We start from the raw sequence: 20,272 nt of genomic DNA, 5'->3' as shown, positions 1-20,272 counted from the left end.
AAATTTCAGGGTAGATTTTTTTTACTACTGCAAAAACTCATGTAATATTGATGCGTGAAAAATGAACCATCCCCTTTCTCTCCTTCTTTTATTTTGTTTTTATACAGGTGCAGAAACCCTAAGCAAACCCTTTTTCAGGAATGAAAAATGCAAACAATTAGGTGAAGTTAAACATCACTCGATATACATTGCATACATAATAAAAGGAACAATACAGACAAATAATCCTGAAATCTTTATTACATTTTCATTGACTATGTAAATACACACAATCTTATTTAGGCACTTGTGCTAAAAGGAAAAAAAAAATAACAAAATTTGGCAACAATAATGCTTAACCAAATTACACAAAAAATGATAGCCTGCACTAGCAATTTCCCAAAGAGTAATACATATTGTCATTTGCCTTTGGTGTTTATGTAAATATCACTCAATATAATGTACAAAGCAAAGAAAAACATGCATATCTACATTTATATACAAGTGAGCACTTGCATGCATAAAATAAATATATAATTACAAACAGCTTGATATAAAATTGTTTACTTAACACAAGCCAATAAAAGTAAAATTTTACTAAAATGTATACCGTTTTATAACTACAAAATAGTTTATTGTATTATACAAAGTACAGTAGGCCTCCCTCAAAGAAGACCTGAAAAGTGTTATATAAATATAGTAAAACAGTCAAATTTATATAGAATGAGTTAGGCAAGATTACAACTAATGTATAAATCACTCTCACCGCTTAAATTTCCCATTATCATCAAGTAATCAACTATGAACATTTGGCTTCTCTTTCAACTCTACTGCAGAAAGCTCTATACACAACAGCTCAACACTGGAGTTGATTTACGGAAGGAATACAGCTTTTAAAGCTTTGCTGACTTCAAACATTCAATCATATGCAACGAAAACTGTGCTTTTTAATATTTACTTGCACATATTTTGGTATTGTTTGCAAAAATAATTTAGCTTACTGAACACTCTAAACTCCTTAGTATGTTACCTCTGTGCTTGGACTGCTCTGTGCTTGGACATGGCAGATATTCAAAACACCATTCTACAATTGGAGCACAGAAAATCACCAAATTATTATCTAACGTACAAATTGCATGTAAACAGGTTATGTTACATACATACATATACACACTGTTTTAGGTCCAAAGGCATTTTTCCCTTTAATGCCATATGCACAGAAGAAAAATGTGAATACATAAAATCCATAAATGAGGTTTAATTTTTTGGGCTGTTTATAAAAGTAGTGAGGTACAAAGTAATACAGCTCCTACCTCCTACTAAACATGTATACTAAATCACACTGGATCTATAGATAAATACCTTTCAATTAGTGGTTTAAGAATACTTTTTTTTTGGTTTTCCACATCAGTGGAAAAAAAAAAAAAGCAGAATCAAAATTCTTTTAGACATGGGTTTTACATTTGAATCCAGACACTGATACTCATAGTGAGCTTTACAAAATAATGTCAAGTTTAAGAAAAAAAATCTAATGAAAGTCTTAAAAGTGAATTAGATATATTTGTGAGGGTTGACCTTAAATTACTTCCTTTAGCTCTAAATCTTAATCTTTGATCCCATCAAAATCTACGACCCCCTCCCTCTAGCTCTCCTAAACCTACAAGGGTCACAGTAATAAAATGTAAATCACTGTACCACTAGAGGCCACATCACTGTGACAAGCCTAACAGGTTGACAAAGACATATAAAAATCACCTTCTACTACCCTATTTTTATAACCCATTAAGTGAATATCCTTATTTATGTAATAAACATCTCCACAGAGCAAATATATATGAATAATAATAATATAAGTATGACATTTTTTAAGTATAGGCATAGACCTCTAATTATGTTACTAAACAGAAACATGAGCATTAAAAACTGAAGTAAACACCCTAGAAATAACTATCTTCTGGTTCTGTATAGTATCTGAGGATACTCTATACAATATTCTGTGCTCAAAAGCTGCAAAATATTAAAAGTGTCAAGACAATTACCTTACCAAAAAATGCCCAGCATGTTGTTGTGCTCACATAAAACTTTTTTGAAGGTGTACTGGATATATTCAGGCAGTGTTACAGTTAAAAATATATGCATAGCTCAAAAGAAAGAGGTTTGTTTTCTCAGCTACAAATGTGTGCATGTACACACCAATTCAACAAACTATATCATTTAATTTACTTTGATAGCGTATGAACTAAGACTTACTTAGCACGCTGATTGTCTAAGCAAATAATTATGTTCAGAACAGATAAGAGACATTGCCTTATTTTGAATGTCTCACTCTACTTGTTCCCGATAATTAACACCCAGGTCAAAAGTAAACAACAAATTTCTGTGCATTTTGATTCAGTAAAATAAAAGCATGTCAAAACCATAGCATAAAGATTTTCAGCATACCATATTATAGATCCACACATGGTATGAATAATGCCACTGACTGGTTCAATTTTAAAACTCATCTAAAACTAAAAGTACACATTTATTATAAAACAACCTAACAGTTCCTAGATGTGGTGGCTGCAACAGTTTTTCTTTTTCAAGCTAAGAACACAAGTAGAGAAAATACCTTGCCTGAAATGCAAGAACTTTGTCAATTTTTAAAAGCATAAAATCTTTAATGAGCAATTAAATCAGTCCTATCAATCCACAATGCAATGGGGATCAACAAGAGTAAACAAATGAAAAGCTCAATCTGTGTAATACCCATGGTTCTTTTCGAAGTTACATATATTGGAGTAATGAGTGTATATGTGGACAGACAAGAAGAGTGGTATCTGCAAGTTTACCAGAATGAAAGAAAGGAAAAATAAAGACTGGAAACAAACAATTGATGTCCTCTCCACCTAAAAAATTACTGGTTAGCAGCAATATACTACGTTTTTGTTTTGGACTTAAAATAGGCTTAAAGTATAGGTATTTTAAATGAAATATGGCTACAAATAAAGCTACATTCTAACAACACACACAAATAGCTATATCAAAACTCTAGCATGATAAGATCTTCTATTGTTTAAAACAGTGTTTTTCAACTTTTTTTGAGCCACGGCACATTTTTTTACATTGAAAAAATCCTGCGGCACACCACAAATCAAAAATGTTACAAAATGACACTCTGTAGCTAATTCTTTTGTCTCTAAGAATAAACAAGAAAACTGTTACCTACTGCCACCCACTGACATGGAAGAGTATTACATTACTCTGCCAGTCACTACAGCACAGACACTCGACAATGGTAATTAGATAATTTCCCACGGTACACCTAAAGATCTCTCATGGCACACTAGTGTGCCGCGGCACAGTGGTTGAAAATCACTGGTTTAAAACATTAAAACTTCAGTAAAACTGTTTTAGGCCTTGGAAAGACAGAAAATCCTCATGTAATTTACTGATGCTCGCATACTTATGTTGTTGATTTCCCTTCAACTCTTATTTAGGAAACACTATAGAAATCTCTTAAATCCAAAAGAAATCTTAACTGGAAGTCACTTAGCCAACATAAATGCTGGATTGTTCCATACTTAGTCACGGTGACATTAGGCACCAATACAATTATGCAAGTATGGATCTCTCCCAAACATGGTATTTTAGTTTCTGGTAGATGCAAGGTTAGGTCTACCCATCAATTCCTGGGTCTTGAACACCAGTTGTGGCTATTACTCCTTTTTGGTTTCTAGTATTTTAAAATGTAATGGGAGGAACATTGAAATGAGAGTGTAAACACCCATAATCCTTAGTAAAAGGGAATAAAATATAGAATAATAAAGCCCTCAATGTAGTTAAGAAGGCCATTACTAACTTGGCCAACCAGGCCATATTAATTATGGGTAAATTGGCCTTTAAGATTTTGAAAACCTGATCCTAATTTACACATTGACAAAACATAGTATATAAACAGTGTACATGAAATATGTCACATATTAATAATGGGAATTTTTTTTAGTAACAACTTGATAAAATATACTTTTACTACTCACTGCTCTTAATAATGAAAAATTAATAATTCACAAATTTCTTTGACTTAGCTTGCCAAACCTTGGTTAAACATTTTTTCCATCTTGACCAATTGCAGAAAGAATATGAGCAAAGTGTCCCAGTTGTTGAGGATTATGGGGCTATATTAGCAAATATGTTGTGCCACAATAAAATATATATATATAATTATATATATGTTATTTGGAATGCTGAAAGGATCGTGAAAGATCCTTTCCAACGACTATATTTGGAAGTGTGTACGTGGCTTAAGTGGCAGAACGAGTCATTGTTTTATATGCACTAAAATGAGAAATGTAGGATTGACGGTCAGCACATTTTCAGACAAATTGACAGGAGAATAATTTATATCATATAATTTATTAAAAAACCCTGAAGGCTAAAAGTAATTTTTTTTTTTTTTTTTTTTTTTAGGAGAGTGAGACAAGCAGTAGATCCCCAGTGAGGTTTATATCACTATTGGGGAGCTTTCCCCTTTACATAATAAAAGTAAGGTAATGTGAACAAAAGAAGGTGAAAATCCAAACTATTGTGTCACTTTGAAAGAAGATGAAATCTCTCTAATCAGTTTCTGTTGCGCCTACAGCTCTAAAAGCGAACGGATGTATTTATGTTTACACATACATACACACACACACAAAATAAATATTGCCAACAGAGCATGTTAGGAAAACACAATACACATGAAAGCATAATACAAATGTGGACATTAAATGTTGCCTTTAAGTAGTAAACGAACTACTTTTTTATTTTTTTTATATATACACACACTAAATATGCTCCTTTATAGACAAACAAGAGTTGCATGTTAATTTACTTGAACTTGGCTAACTAAAATTATTATCCATTAAATAAGGCCAAACAAGCAAATAAATGTTCCACAAAAGATTATGACCAGTTTTACTGCCGATGGCTTCCATGTTTGCAAACACTGTTTTGTGTTTTGTCTGTGTTGTGTTTTGTGTTTGCTTTCCACTTCCTCAAGCACACAGTGTATATACACTGCCAATATGGTATCAAAACCTTGGAAAACAAGAACATTACCTGATATGTTCAGGCAACAAACAATCCCAGGAAGCTGGCAAGCCTAGCATTTACTAGAAATAATTTCCATGCCCTTCAGGTAAATAGTGCTCAGATCGTGCACACTAAACTAATACCATATTCAGAACAAGCAGTGACAGTACCTACTTTCAAGCCCAACCTGACATGCATCTGCAGGCATAGGGCAGAAAATTATATTTAAAGCTCACAACTAAGGCACAGAAAGTCTATTCTTACTTTTTTTTCCGTATTTTTTTGAGAACATATCTCGGTAACCTGGCAAGCTCTAATGTAAACAAGCAACACGTTTATAGTTGTAAAACTATGTTCAGACTAGCAGTGAACAACTGCTTAAGGAAAGACAGAGAATTAGTTCAGTGCGGCTCACTACCACCCACTGTCATAAGCACAAAGCACACTGTAAGGCTTCTGGTGGCTGCCATCTTGCCAGCCAACCACTTGGTCTGGTCATTCTTACCACAGCGTTGGTGAGTGAGCGTTGGTGAGTAACCAACCAAGGTGCCAACAAAGAGAACCCGTACAGGATCGCTTGATCAGATGCAGGTCTGAACCTGCCTGGAGGAAAGTGAAATATCCAGTACTTTAAAAGGTATGGGACAGGATGCTGCCTTTATTGTAAATATTCCCATATGATTTTTTTTCTCCAGCATATCTTTCACTATTTAATTTAGTCTTTCCAAAAAACACCTTTTGTCATAGATGTACAAAAGAGCAATACTGGTACCTGGGACCAGGACAGAATATTAATTAGTAATTGTGGTATCTACCCCTTTAAGGATAACTATAAATAATGTGGCATCAAAGATTGGGATTTTTAGTTTAAGATATACCACAATTTGGATAGGGTTAAAATTCAAAATGTATTAATTATACATATGAAAAAATATTAACAATTTAATCATATAAAAAAGTTAAAATATTAGTGTGATAAAGGCAGGTAAATACATCGTTTTTTTTTTTTATATACGGTTTATATAATCTGAATAGTTTCACTTAATACATACTAGTGTTTCACTGAAAATAAGACAGGGTCCTTTTTTTATTTTACCTCTGAAAATCGCATTAGGGCTTATTTTCAGGGGATGTCTAATTTTTCTCATGTACAAAAAAAAATCTCTATTTATTCATGTACAAAAATCTGTTTTTATTCAGGTACAAAAATCTGTTTTTGCCAAAACCTGTAACCAATATTACAATGCTATAGAAAGACACCTCTGTGTTACCTGTGACCTGTCAAAATAACAGATTTTTCTGTTATATACAAGAATAAGAATGGACAAAAATGATTAATGAAAAAAAAACACAGCTTTATAAGCAAACAAGTGCAACATAACAAGAAAATGTGCTGACAATTAACATATGACTCAGAGTAACATGCAGACACAGAAACAAAACTTGCAAAGCTTTGTTGACCACAAACAGCAACCAAGAGTAAAAAGCAAAAAAATATAAAAACAATAAATATGCATTGCTGCTAATGAATGAAATACTAGCAAGGACCCTTTGAAAAAAGAATCCACCAACCTCTTAGTTGTAGTGTCACACCAGAGCACCGTAGGTTAGTTAATTAACCCTGCAATTTCTTCATCCCTTGCTCCGGTGCTTTGAAAATCTCCTGCTCTCTCCTTCCTCTTAGTATCCCTCTGTGTACCAGATGACCACACCCTCTGAAGAAGCCAATAGGGCTTACTTTCGGGGAAGGGATTATATTTCACCCTTGCATGACTAGAATGCTAGGTTTTACTTTCAGAATAGGTCTTATTTTGGGGGGAAACACGGTAATTATCATATATAGGAAACTGTTAGATAAGTACATAGGTTTCCTCTGTACATAAATATAATCAATTTAAATTCTTTATGAATACAATTTTCAGACTATGGGATGCGATTATGATTGGTACCACCTAGATTTTTCTAAAGGAGATAAGATGGCAATGCCCTTTCGTAGTAAAACAAGCACCAAACCATATTACAAAACATAAAAAGCGTGAGAGCGTGAGAAATGAAATGAAAGCGTGAGAGGTTCCCGGGTAATATAAAGAGAGATCTTTTTGTTCAGTGTTTATCATTAATTATCGAGCAAAAGGGTAAAAATCCTCAGGAAAATGAAGACAACAAGATGTATTCAATGCAGTGGTCAAAAGCAGTCTGCTTTTTGAATTTTAACTGTATCCAATTGTGGTATAATAAACTAAAAACTCCAATCCTTGTTGTCATAGATGTAAACCAGTTTCTGAAGAGGACCTAAATGGAGTGTGCAAGATTTTTATTTTAATTTTTTTTACAGCCAGAGTTTAAACAAAAAAAAAAAAAAAAACACAATAGATTTTTAAATATTATACACATTCCAACCTAAATTAAGAGAATATAATCATAGGTGGTCAAGAATATTGTGTGTTTTAAATGACAGTAATTCTTTCTCTCAATAATGTTGAATCTCTGATTTACATATCAGGTACCCTGCTACCCTCTGTTAGTATGCCACATTTATCCATATAAAGGAAGGAATGTTTAAGATTTTAAGACCTGACAAGTTTCTTTAACAAATGTTTAAACTCCTTTATTTTAAAGTGTTATCATTTAACCTTCCCAGGCCTTTGTTATACAAATACAACAAAAAACATGTAGGGGGTTCTGAGTTACTGACCTAGCACACTCAGTACATAGGTTTGTTTTCTTGTGACCGTTAGGCTGTACGATAAAAACAAGGAAAAATCATTGTTTTATTTAACTCTCTACCCTCTAATATGGCAGGAGGAGAAAAGGATGTCACAAACTAACTCATTTATTACAAGTCCAAATTCCAGGCAAATAATAAAAACTTTGCTTAATCCACATATTTATTAGCAATCCATTACGTATGATTACAATTTGTCAATATAGAGCATGACCAAGGCCCACTGTATTGCTTATCTGTACCAGAAAATTTTAATTATCTCCCTAGCTATGAAGTATAGCAAGTTTATGAATAAAAAAAAGATTCAAATTGCATGGCAGGTAAAATGTTCAACAACTTTGTATTTGTTACAGATATACCACATACACAAAAAACAAAAATTGTATGGAACTTTAGGAAATCCAGTTTTTCACTGAGTTTAATATTAAAGATGTTCGCTACATTTCTAACCCTACATTACCAGTTTTAACTTTCTAGTTTGAAATATTTCCATATATGACTTTTTATCATTTACGTAAATGTTACTTTTTGTAATTATAATATAAAAATTTACTAGTCAATTTATTGGTCTTCCTAAAGGGAACAGAGCATGCAGGCTGTAACGATTTAGCGCTGACTGCCCAAACTTCTAGCCTATGGGGTATTTTTGTTAAGTAGAAATAAATCCCAGCCTAAATCAGCTTGTAAACCTGCCTATTGGTGAGCTAAAAAAAAGCAGGAAATACTGCACTGCAAGGTATTCAGTTTTGATATAGAAGTGCAATTTAGAAATTTTTTATACTATTTTCTTTAGTGCCTGAAACAGCTACTCAATTTAAAAAAAATGCTAGACAGGCTTTAAATATATATTTATTTTTTTGTATTTTTTTTTTAGAAAGATTTGACAGAAGCAAGAATGATGTAATTTTTAGGGAAGAGTTGACTTTGCAGATGGGGGTAGGGGTAATTATCAAGTCATTAAACTATACTGCAGAGTTTTGTACCATTTTAGATAGCATATGACTGAAAGTTTAAAGTAACATTGTTTATGACACGTGCTTCTATTCATAGTCGATTCTGTGCAGCTTTCTCAAGGTAATACACATTGACTAAGTGGCGTTTTAGGTGTTTTGTATATTCCTCCGTTTTCTTGAATGTACGGTCACAAAAAATGCAGACAAAACTTTCAGCAGCAGTTTTATCCACAGACGGTAATTCAGGTGAAGATTTTGGACCCAAGGCTTCTTGAGCATATTGTAAACCATTTAAGCCAGAGTCATCACTTCTTTCTGATACATTATCACTTATATCACTGCCTTCATGACTGTGGATTCCCTCATCTTCCTCAACATCCAAGGACACACTACTAATAAAATCACATGGATAATGCTCACTGCATTTCGTATCCTGATCTATTGTTCCATTCGATGGTGGATGAAGCAAATTTAATTCATCTGATTCATCTTGTAGTGAATGTTTCATCAATGAGTTGTTTGCGGTGTGCTCTGCAGGGAGGCCCCGAGGCTCCCCTGCAGGGAGGCCCCGAGGCTCCCCTGCAGGGAGGCCCCGAGGCTCCCCTGCAGGGAGGCCCCGAGGCTCCCCTGCAGGGAGGCCCCGAGGCTCTTTAGTTACTGCTGCAGATTCATGTGCTTGGGAATTATGGTCTAAGGTTTCCACTTCTACTGAAGAATCTTTGTCTTTATTTACAGTGTTCTGGCTCGCTTGAATGTTATCTGTCTGAGCAATTTCTCCTTCACTAAAATGATTGTCCCTTTCCAAAAGCACCTCAATACAATTCTCTATTTTATCATCAGTTGAACTACAAGAAGATGATGCATCATGTACAATAGTCTCCTCTTCAGTACTACTGTTTTCTTCGTGATGACTGTTTTCTATTGGATCTTTAGCACCAGACTGATCAGGTACAATTTCAGCAGCAGATGATGTCCCCAATGACACGCCAGTTTCACTGCCAGAGAACTGGACTTGCATATTAGTTTCTACAATACAATCCACAGGCATTTCCTTAGAATTGTTTTTTGTTAGTACTGTCTTTTCAGATAAAGTTTTTTTCTTTTTAAGGGGTTTCTGCTGGTTACTCATAAATAACTTCCGCTTTTGGGACTTTACACCTCTGTTTCCTTTTTTAGGTACTTCACACTCTGGTTGCCTATTTTGACTCAATTTATTTTTTTTCATACTGGTATTCTGTGCATCATTGGTTTTAAGTGCCTTTTCAGTCACTGAGCCGAATTTTCTTTTTGAACGTTTAGCCTTTGAGGCACTTTTGTCACGGCTTGCATCCTCAACAGTTTTTTGTTTAGAGTTCTTGCAATTACGTTTGGTAACTTGGCCAACTGAAGCAGATTTAAGAGTCTCACATTTTTCCTTATTCAGTTTTAGTTTCCCATCAGTTTCATTTTCTACAGACTCAACTATTACTTCTGAATTTTCCTTTTCCTCCTGCTTGCTAAGATCTGGAACAGGCACTTCTTTTTTTGTCCGCAGTTTCACTTTAGAAACATCCATTGTAATGTCAGTGCATCCCGAATGTCTGGACTTGATGTGATATTGCAAATTACATTTCTTAGATGCAGCATAATCACAAACAGGACACAGGAACTGACGTGGGTTGACATGTAACTCCACATGTTTTTTGAAATTGCTACGGTCAGCAGTCTTGTAGTTACAGTGCGGGCATGTTAAAGGTTTTGGCCCATTGTGAAGCTGTCTTGCATGCCGCGTCACTTCATGTTGATTTGATGCTACATAATTACATTGCTCACATTTAAACGGCTTCTCACCTAAACACAAAATATTATTTATTATTATTACACTGTAGGTATTGAAAATTTTTAAACACCACACAACTTAAAAACACATGCAGAGTAAAAATATAAAAATCCATACCCAGGTGCTCCTGTGAAGGCATTAAAATAAAAAAGCACATTTTATTACAAACAATGCTCATCTAAACAAATATTCATTTTACAACCTTTCTAAACAGATAAAACATATTGACTGTTAATATAGTTATTTAAAACAAAATATGTAGCACATGTATGAAACAGTAGCAAATACAATTTCAATTAGGTAGAGATTTGAGAACTTTCAGAGTATAGGCCTATCCTAGTTTGTGTCATGCACATACCCAGAAAGCAAATAAAATTACGTTTTCTTGCCTCTTTACAAGTTGTTTTTGATGTACCAGCCCAACATTCAACAAGTTTGATTTACCAGCCCGACAAAGGTGAACCCCCATGCTATGTGATTAACCAGTATAAGCTTCAAAATCTGAAAGGTAATTAGACTGCTACATGCAGTTCCAGTTAGCAAATTAAAGTATCCTACAACAAATTATATTACATTTATAAATTAGATCATTAAAACTCACAAAAACTCCACCCCCCAAATGTGTATTTTGATTTACTTGTAGTGTGGTTAAATAATCCCAAAATGGACTAGTGACAGAAAATTATATAATTTACAGATGACTCGGGAAAATAATAATGCCTAATTACTTACTTTACTAATTTATTGGAGAAGTTGTACTTGTTATTTTTTTTTAAAGTGAAATCATTTCAAAATGAATTGGTAAATGTGTGAGCAAAACATCAGTGGAGCTAAATTTCACATTATTTACTTACTTAGTAAAATAAGACTCCTTTTCTAAAAAGCAATCAGTCTTCTATGTTCTAACCAATATTCAATTTTAATTTTCATTCAGTTATTCATTACATGAGTAGGCATTTACACTAGGTATTTGGTATTATCAAGTTATTCACTAATCCAACACACAGAAAGTCTTCATATGTGATCTAACTGCTTTGTCTCCACCCAAATACTTTTGCTTTTTACTGTCTAATAAAGTTAACATGCTACAACTCAACAACATAAAACCGATTGTAAACAAATCACTGTCACAAACCTGAGTGAGTCCTCATATGTCGGGTCAAATGAGTTTTTTGTGAGCTGGAATATGGACACATTATACACTGATAAGGTCTCTCTCCTATTAACGCAAGACAAAAATAAAAGGACATCTTATCAAACATCAAACAATGCTGTAGAGTAGAAATGCAATGCATCATGCAAACAGAAAAAAAAAATATTCTCTAAATAAAAATGTATAAAGTTATCTCCAATAAGCAGGGTATTCAGCAACCCTGAAGACTTCTTGGTGACAAAAATCACAGGACACCTGTGGAGGTGTTCTGGAAGCTAGGCCTCCACAAGTACAGTTTTGCCTTGACAAAGGGAAACCTACACAAAACTAGTTTTAATGTTTTGGCTGATTAGTGTATACCCACAATTCACCAAAGTAAAACATATAGAGTGTAGAGTATAGTGTCTACTTGCATTTTTCACCACCCAGGACTGTCCCTTGAAAACATGTGCCTAAGCACCAAAATGGCTTGCAGTTTACACAAGTTGCAGGAATCACTGTTCCAGGGATATGGGACTGCAGCAACGTAAATTTACGTGAAAAACCTTTTTTATTGTTGACATGAAAACCAGCATTGCGCCAGAACCTAAATAAACATCTCTTCTCTGGTTAACACTAACCTAATTTAGAAAATAAATCTTTTAACACCTAATCAACATTACCAATTATCCCCCAGGGCACATTAACATTTCTTTAGGTCAGGGGTGAAGGGGCCGCGGCCGTCTGACAGGTGGGCTACAGCTGTGGCCAGTGCACCCCCCCCGACCCGACCTAGGAGGGAGGCCCACCCAACCAGAGCCGTGGACAAAGTCGGCCGTACGCATCGCAGGCTCAGGTGGGTGGGATTGTGTCCGTAGTCTCAGACCTGCGATGGGAGTGGGCGGGTTGTGGCATCATGGGGGGGGATTTTTGTTGTCTAGTAAATCTAATAATTTGTGTTGTGGTGTATGTTGTATGTAAAGCAACCACTCATCATAACTGGGCTGCCAAGGCACAGCAGCAGACTTAACATCAGACATGACTTTTTTTTTATTTTAATTCAACATACAATGCATGGCATATACATGTTATATGTTGCAGTCTACAGTGTCTATATTTGTTTACACAACTTGGGACCTATTTATAAATGTTTGCACCCCAAACACATTTTTTCATATTTTGTTTTAAATAAAAAAAATTTAAGAATCAGAAATGAACACACATCAGATATTAGTAGTGAAGGGCTGAACGTTAGAGGATATGGCAGGCCAAGAAGTATTTGCATTATTGTTACTGTATAAAAACAATGCACCCATCAAATTTAGCATTGAACTTTTTTTATTTTTTTTAAAGCAATGTGTAGTCACTGCCTCTATTTGGCCCCAGCATCTGTGTGAGTATTGCAACAGGTACCCACATGTCTGTTACTAACACTATAGCAGGAACAAAGAAAGAGGGAGGAACTAGAAGCAATTTGGAAAAAAATATCTCCAAGGAGAGAAAGGCAACTACAGACTGGACTACTACTGGATAGTCAATTCCCTAAAGAGCCCCCTCCCTACTTGCATCTTACAGCCTTTGCCACTCCCCTCTCTACATCATCTTTTCTGTAGCTATAAATCGCTTTGAAAATAGTTGCACCTAGCAGAAGTCTCAAGGGTTCTGGATATCTGCAGAAATGAGCCTTTCACAACTAAAGGACAAAATACTGAAAGTGCACACAATTTATTTTTCCAGAACATTTTTATTGTCTTGTGACAGGTTTCTTTAACATAAATATCAGAAGCAGATTTTTTGTTCTACTAGTACTACTCTGGAAAGAGAAAAGCAAATTTAAATTACTTGCTATAATAACACAAGTATTTTTGTCAGGTTAGCCATACACAGGCCTCAGTCTTCTAAAGAATGACCCATAGCTGAGGACAGCCAAGTAGTAAATATGGATGGGGCAATTTGTATTTTATTGAATTTTATTCATGTCAATCGTTTGTGACAAAGATCTGATATGCCCTATTTTGCACTGAATAGGCAGACACTATGGTCTTATTTTAGGACATATGTGAGAAATTGAGACTACCAAATTATTGATGGTTTTTAATTTGCACTATTGTGCTTTGCTTAATAAAAAAAAAAAAAAAAAAAAAAAAAAAAAAAAAAGTTGCTTTGTTTTTAGTAAGTTATTTCTATGCCCCTAAAGTGATATTTTTGAAAAGATTTCTTTGCTTTTTCTTCAACTCATATTTATCAAGCAGAAACATATTGCACAGCACTGTACAATAGAGGTTGAGGATGAAAAACCTGCCTATTTGACAGAAGACAAACAATGACATAGAAGACCCTGCCAAAAAATGTATGTTTTCTTGACATATTTTAAACCAATTCCTGCTAATAGTGCATCACACAAAATATTGCACTAAAAGGGTTAAAACATGTTGTTTGTAGGCTCTGGGTTGTGCCTTAGAAGTGATCTGAGCAGCTGTAAAATTGTTTTACAACTTCAATCTGCAGTGGGAGTGCAAGTCATCCCTTGCCCCACTATAGAGTCCACATCCTGCATATATGGTGAATTAATACTCTTTACTTGTTGACTTCAGTAAGAACTTCTGTGGTTTATGTAGGGCAATGAAAGAAAGTTCACCAAGTCTACATGGACTGCTTCCACGGCATTTAAATGGAATGTTTAAATGCCCATGTTTGAAACTCCAATTCATTCCAATAAGCCAGTCCATATCAGAGCTATTTCTTGATGTGCTGTAAAGAAAATGCATCCTGCAGCATTGTAAAGTGTTGAAACGCCCCAAAAAACCTCCTAAACGCCAAAAAATGCTCAAAAATGCCTAACTCCTAGCTCAACAATGCTCCACTGACATAAATGGGGTGTATTTGGGCATTTGGGACACATTTTACCCCATTCTAATTCTTCTAATTTTGGTTTAAAATGTCTTTAAATATACTTAAAAGCTAAAAAAAAAAAAAAACTGTCTGGGCATTTAAAGGGGTTCAAAAACAGTCGCTGTATTCTTATTTACCCCTTTCCAGCAAGATATATATACTTTTTGGTCCCATAGTGTCCTGTGTAGATGTTAAAAGCAAAATGAAATACAGGGCATGTCCGGGTATTAAAGCAATACACCTCACCATGTGACAGTGTTAGATGTCCCCTCTTTGCCCCAGCACTGTCACATTGGGATACAGAAGAATTTCATATCCTGTACAGCATACACAGGACATTCGTATGCAAATGGAGAGGTTATGAAGTGAGAAAAGTCAACTGTATGCTAGGGAAGTAGTGAGTAAGCAAACCTTTTACTATGCCCAACATATGAAAGATTTACTTTAAGCACTGCACACCTTCATTTCTTATAAATTATTTAATCTACACTTTCCTACTGTAAAAAAAAAAAAATATATTAGAACTCTAGACAAAACACACCACTGAATGCTGCTAAACTAAACACAATGCTGCAGCAGCATACTGATGCTCAATCTTTTCAGCATTTTTCTGGTCAGTTCATGTACACACAGTTAGGTCCATAAATATTTAGATAGAGACATCTTTTTTTTCTAATTTTGGTTTTGTACATTACCACAATTGATTTTAAATGAAACAACTCAGATGCAGTTGAACTGCAGACTTTCAGCTTAAATTCAGTGGGTTAAACAAAAAGATTGCATAAAAATGTGAGGAACTATTTTTTTTTTTTTTTACACAATCACTTGATTTCATTTATTTCATTACCTGTTATCAATTAAGCAGGTAAAAGGCCTGGAGTTGATTTGAGGGGAGGTGCTTGTATGTGGAAGATTTTGCTGTAAACAGACAACATGCGGTCAAAGGAGCTCTGCATTCGGGTGAAACAAGACATCCTTAGGCTGCAAAAACATAAAAATCCCATCGGAGGAATTGCTACAATATTAGGAGTGCCAAAATCTAGTTTGGTACATCATGAGAAACAAAGCCCTGGTGAACTCAGCAATGCCAAAAGACCTGGACGTCCACGGACGACAACAGTGGTGGATGATGACAGAATTATTTCCATGGTGAAGAGAAACCCCTTCACAACAGCCAACCAAGTGAACAAAACTCTCCAGGAAGTAGGCATATCGATATCCAAGTCTACCATAAACAGAAGACTGCATGAACGTAAATACAAAGGGTGCACTGCAAGGTGCAAGCCACTCATAAGCCTCAAGAATAGAAAGACTGGATTGGGCTTTGCTCAAAAACATCTAAAAAAGCCAGCACAGTTCTGGAAAAACATCCTTTAGACAGATGAAACCAAGATCAACCTTTACCAGAATGACGAAAAAAGTATGGGGAAGGCGTGGAACAGCTAGTGATCCAAGGCATACCACATCATCTGTAAAACATGGCGGAGGCAGTGTTATGGCTTAGTGTTAATAAACTAGTGTTTATTGATGATGTGACACAGGACAAAAGCAGCCGAATGAATTCTGTCTGCTCAAATCCAGCTAAATGCAGTCAAATTGATTGGGAGGTGTTTCATAATACAGATAGACAATGAGCCAAAACACAGCCAAAGCAACCAGGAGTTTAAAAAAGCAAAAAAGTGGAATATTCTTGAATGGCCAAGTCAGTCACCTGATCTGAACCCAATTGAGCATGCATTTCACTTGTTGAAGACTAAATTTCGGACAGAAAGGCCCACAAACAAACAGCAACTGAAAGCTGCTGCAGTAAAGGCTTGGTGGAGCATTAAAAAGGAGGAAACCCAGCATCCGGTGATGTCAATGAGTTCAAAACTACAGGCTGTCATTGCCAGCAAAGGGTTTTCAACCAAGTATTAGAAATGAACATTTTTTTATTTTCAGCTTTTTAATTTGTCCAATCACTTTTGAGCCCCTGAAATGAAGTGATTGCGTAAAAAAAAAAAGACTTTAGTTCCTCACATTTTTATGCAATCTTTTTGTTCAACCAACTAAATTAAAGCTGAAAGTCTGCAGTTCAACTGGATCTGAGTTGTTTCATTTAAAATCAATTGTGGTAATGTACAAAACCAAAATTAGAAAAAAATTTGTCTCTGTCCAAATATTTATGGACCTAACTGTACACAGCAAAACCGAAGTCTTCTAGCGCTGGTTCTCCTCATGCCAATTTAACCTCATGGGCAGTTCTCATTTCCATGCTCAAATCTTTTGGTCCTGTCAAGTCTTGCACCCATTTTGGGAGGGAGTAACCCCTGTTGAATGCAGTGAAACTTTGCATTTCTATAATTTGGGGGTCGTCTATGGCTGACCATATCCCAGTGGTTCCAGAACGTTAATGAGATTATGATCATTGAGGACCTTACAGCTGGTATCCATTACAGGGTGAGAAATTTGAGACCACCAGGTTCTACTGGAATAAATAATTTCTTGACTCCCCAGAGTATAATATATATATATATATATATATATATATATATATATATATATATATATATATTGCATGTGGCTGGGAGGCAGGAAATTTAAAAAAAAGTATTAAAAAGTATTTTTTAAAGGTCAAATGTACTGTGCTTTCAACTTTACAAATACTTATATAATCAGACCGCCAGGGAGGTTAAGAGTAAAGATACTATATGTTAACTAGATGTAAGCAAACTGTGGAGTATTCCTTGTTCTACAAATGTACAATGACCTGCCTTGATTTTTTTGTACAACTTCATGCCATTTAATAATGATCAGTAAATGTGTTGGCACAATCGATAAGCCCTAGTTTAGCCATTCTGGTCTATTATTCTTTTATATTGTCACCACAACCATGTTGAAAATGCTGCTACCCATGTTTCTCTGAATTGTTCGTTTAAATCTATGAAAGATTTTGAAATAAAAAACGGACACCCTTGGGGAGACAGGACTCCTAGGGGGCGCTACGGCATGCAAAAAGATGGTGTAAGCCCAGAGAGGCCAAGGCGCAGAGTCTAAGCAGTAACCATGTCTTCCCCAGAGCCTCTAGTGGTGAGGTTGTTGCGCTGCTGGTTAACGCCAGCTTGCGGTCCTCGGGCACACCAGGGTGGGCAGGAAGATACACGGTACCAAATCACTAAGCAGAAGAATTGTCAAGAAAGGCTGGGGTCGAGGCAGGCAGCAAGCAAGGGAGAGGTCAGGTCACAAGCCAGGGTCAAATACCAGGGATCCAGGAAATAGATACCAGTGACACAGGGGTCACTGCAGACACAGGTGACACAGGATTATCCACAGACCGAGACAAATGCTGGAAACAGCACAAGGGAACAGGCTGCAAACAAAAGACTGAGCAACAAGGGGTTAACACAGGAGCCGGACACAGGAACACTGAATATACTAACAGGTGTACAGGAACTAGCCCAGCAAGCTAGGGGCTTAGCACTAGTGGGGACATGTTGCACGAGCGCAAATGGCTGTGTCTGAGCTAACTAAAAAGCCAGGGATGATTAAAAGGCTATTTGCTGATTGGCAAGTGGGTTGGGTGAAACTGATAAAGCTTGGGAACATAGGCACGCCCTGAGTCAGAACTGTCTGCATGCGCTGGAGAGAGATGCCTGCGCTTTAGTGAGGAAGAGGTAAGTGTGACAAGAAAAAAGTTCTGATCCCCTTTGTATTTTATTGACAAACTAATTACTCATTACCAGACATCTCTGGGCAGGAACTGAATAAAAAAAAAAATAAATGTAGCCAAAAAGAGGTCACTTTTTCTAATAACCAAAGGAAATCCATGTACTTCTATGAACAAAAGCAAGCTAATTATATTTAGTAGAACAACTAATTCTACACACAGATTCACAATGCAGGGACACAGCAGTATAGGCTTATGGTCAGCTTTGACAGCAAAATTACTGAAAAAAAGTAAAAGGTTAAATATATTTTTTTTTACCTGTATGTGTTCGTATATGTTGAATGTAGTTATTTTTACGATCTGAAAAGTAAGAGCATTGTGAGCATGTATAAACAATCCTTGGAAAGTGATTCCGTAGATGTTTCTTCCAGTGATATTCGCTGACTGTTGTGTATGTACATATGGTGCACTTGTAAACTCTCTCATTTTCAGCTGCCTTGTTGTGATGCTTTAAGTGTGCCAAATAGTGATCAATTCGATTGGTGTTATAGCCACATCGGTCACATCTGATAGGTCCTTTAGAAGTATCCACTTCTTCAGATAAGCAAGATTCTTTACTGTTTTTGTGTGTGTCATGATCAATGAATCTCTTAGCACTGTGGTCCTTAATATGATGAACAAACTCTTCCTCTGATTCAGCCTTATATTGGCAAGGTCTGCACTGAAAAGGTTTGCTTTTAGCACTCTTGTTTTTTTCTTCAGCCATTGGAGGGGACTCCACATCTTTTTCTGGTTCAGTTACTACAGGATTATCAGGAATAAGGGTTTGATTGTCACATACAATCTTTTCTTGCACTGCAGGTTGTTCAATTTCCATTATCTGAAAGAGAGGCACCTCATTTTCCATGGCCGATTCCTCCATTTCCATTCCTTCTCCTTCACTATCTGAAAAACTGTTTTCATAGACAGTGGTCAACTCAGCCATTTCCTTGTCCTCCTCCAAAGCATAATCACTGCAGCTATTGTTGACTTCTCCAGTAAGAGCAACATTTGCTAGCATGATCAAACGAGGAGCTGCTATTTCTGCTTTAGAAAGATCATGTAAACCATACATGTCACTGATACCAAAATTGCTGCTGTTGCAAAATAAACTGCTGCTGCTGGCTTGGCTCACCAATTGAGTAGCCATAGTGAGAGCTACAAAAAATAAAATAAATAAATAAATAAATTTATACAAAAAAATCCCACAAAAATCAACAATTAAAAATCCTATGTAGATGATAACAAAAGTTAGTTAAATTAATGGCAGGAACAAATTACTTTGTTTTTTTGAAAGATAAAGTTACATTGCAACAACCAATAAAATACAACAGAAAAGTTGATCATTTATTTTCCCAAATAACCAGTAATGGGTTAAATTTTTTTACATTACACAAATTCAAATAGACTACATTCATTATCTTGCTGGAACTACAATTGAGGCCATGGTAAACAAAACAAAAAAAAAAAATCACCGATTGTCTTTATTTTGCAGTTTTGGGAAAGAATGCTGATCGTTATTATTTTATTTCAGATTTGATCGATCAGCAAACTCTAAAGCTCCGAGGAGCTAGACATTAAAACACAGTGAGTCACCTTAAATCACACATTATCGTCATCATTATGCATACTCCTAATAGACAGATACGCTGGGGTGGTTGAACATTGGATCCAGTAAAATCATGTTTTAACTAAGAGGAACTCAAAAGTGCAAAAAAAAAAAATACACTTACCTTTAATCCAGCAGGGCAGTCCGTTCACTCCCAGTTGTCCTGCATCGGGTCCAGCGTTGTCCCGTTTTTCAAATTCAATTTCCTAATTTAGGCACGCTTTAAACTTCTCAGATCCACCCATCCCTGGTCGCCATGAGATCCTATATACCCTGTTTCCCCGATTATAAGGCACTCTCTTATATTTTTTGAAATGCCAAAATATGGCCTGGGTCTTATTTTCAGGGGATGTCTTATTTTTCCATGAAAAAGACTACAGTACACATTTATTGTTGAAAGTCACTCATGATCACTCATGTTCCATT

The 20,272-nt window shown here is 35.7% G+C and overlaps 1 protein-coding gene across 3 annotated transcripts in view; it reads right to left on the bottom strand.

Annotated features, from left to right (window-relative positions):
- Nucleotides 1-222: 222 nt before the first annotated feature.
- The window catches only part of REST (RE1 silencing transcription factor), a 38,608-nt gene continuing 18,558 nt past the window's right edge, over nt 223-20,272 (bottom strand). For 2 of the 3 annotated variants that reach the window (XM_072404945.1, XM_072404944.1), the window contains 3 exons: nt 18,517-19,395; nt 11,664-11,747; nt 223-10,539 (listed from right to left, as the gene is read on the bottom strand). In XM_072404945.1, coding sequence (XP_072261046.1) covers nt 8,801-10,539; nt 11,664-11,747; nt 18,517-19,387 — 2,694 coding nt within the window. In that variant the 5' untranslated portion in view covers nt 19,388-19,395 and the 3' untranslated portion in view covers nt 223-8,800. The remainder of the gene's footprint in view (nt 10,540-11,663; nt 11,748-18,516; nt 19,396-20,272) is intronic. The other variant, XM_072404946.1, reaches the window with a different exon arrangement.

The sequence above is a fragment of the Pyxicephalus adspersus genome, chromosome 3 (assembly GCF_032062135.1).
Source record: "Pyxicephalus adspersus chromosome 3, UCB_Pads_2.0, whole genome shotgun sequence".
Taxonomy (NCBI): Eukaryota; Metazoa; Chordata; class Amphibia; order Anura; family Pyxicephalidae; genus Pyxicephalus; species Pyxicephalus adspersus.
The sequence above is the reverse complement of the archived record's forward strand: the minus strand, read 5'-3'. Positions and strand labels throughout refer to the sequence as shown.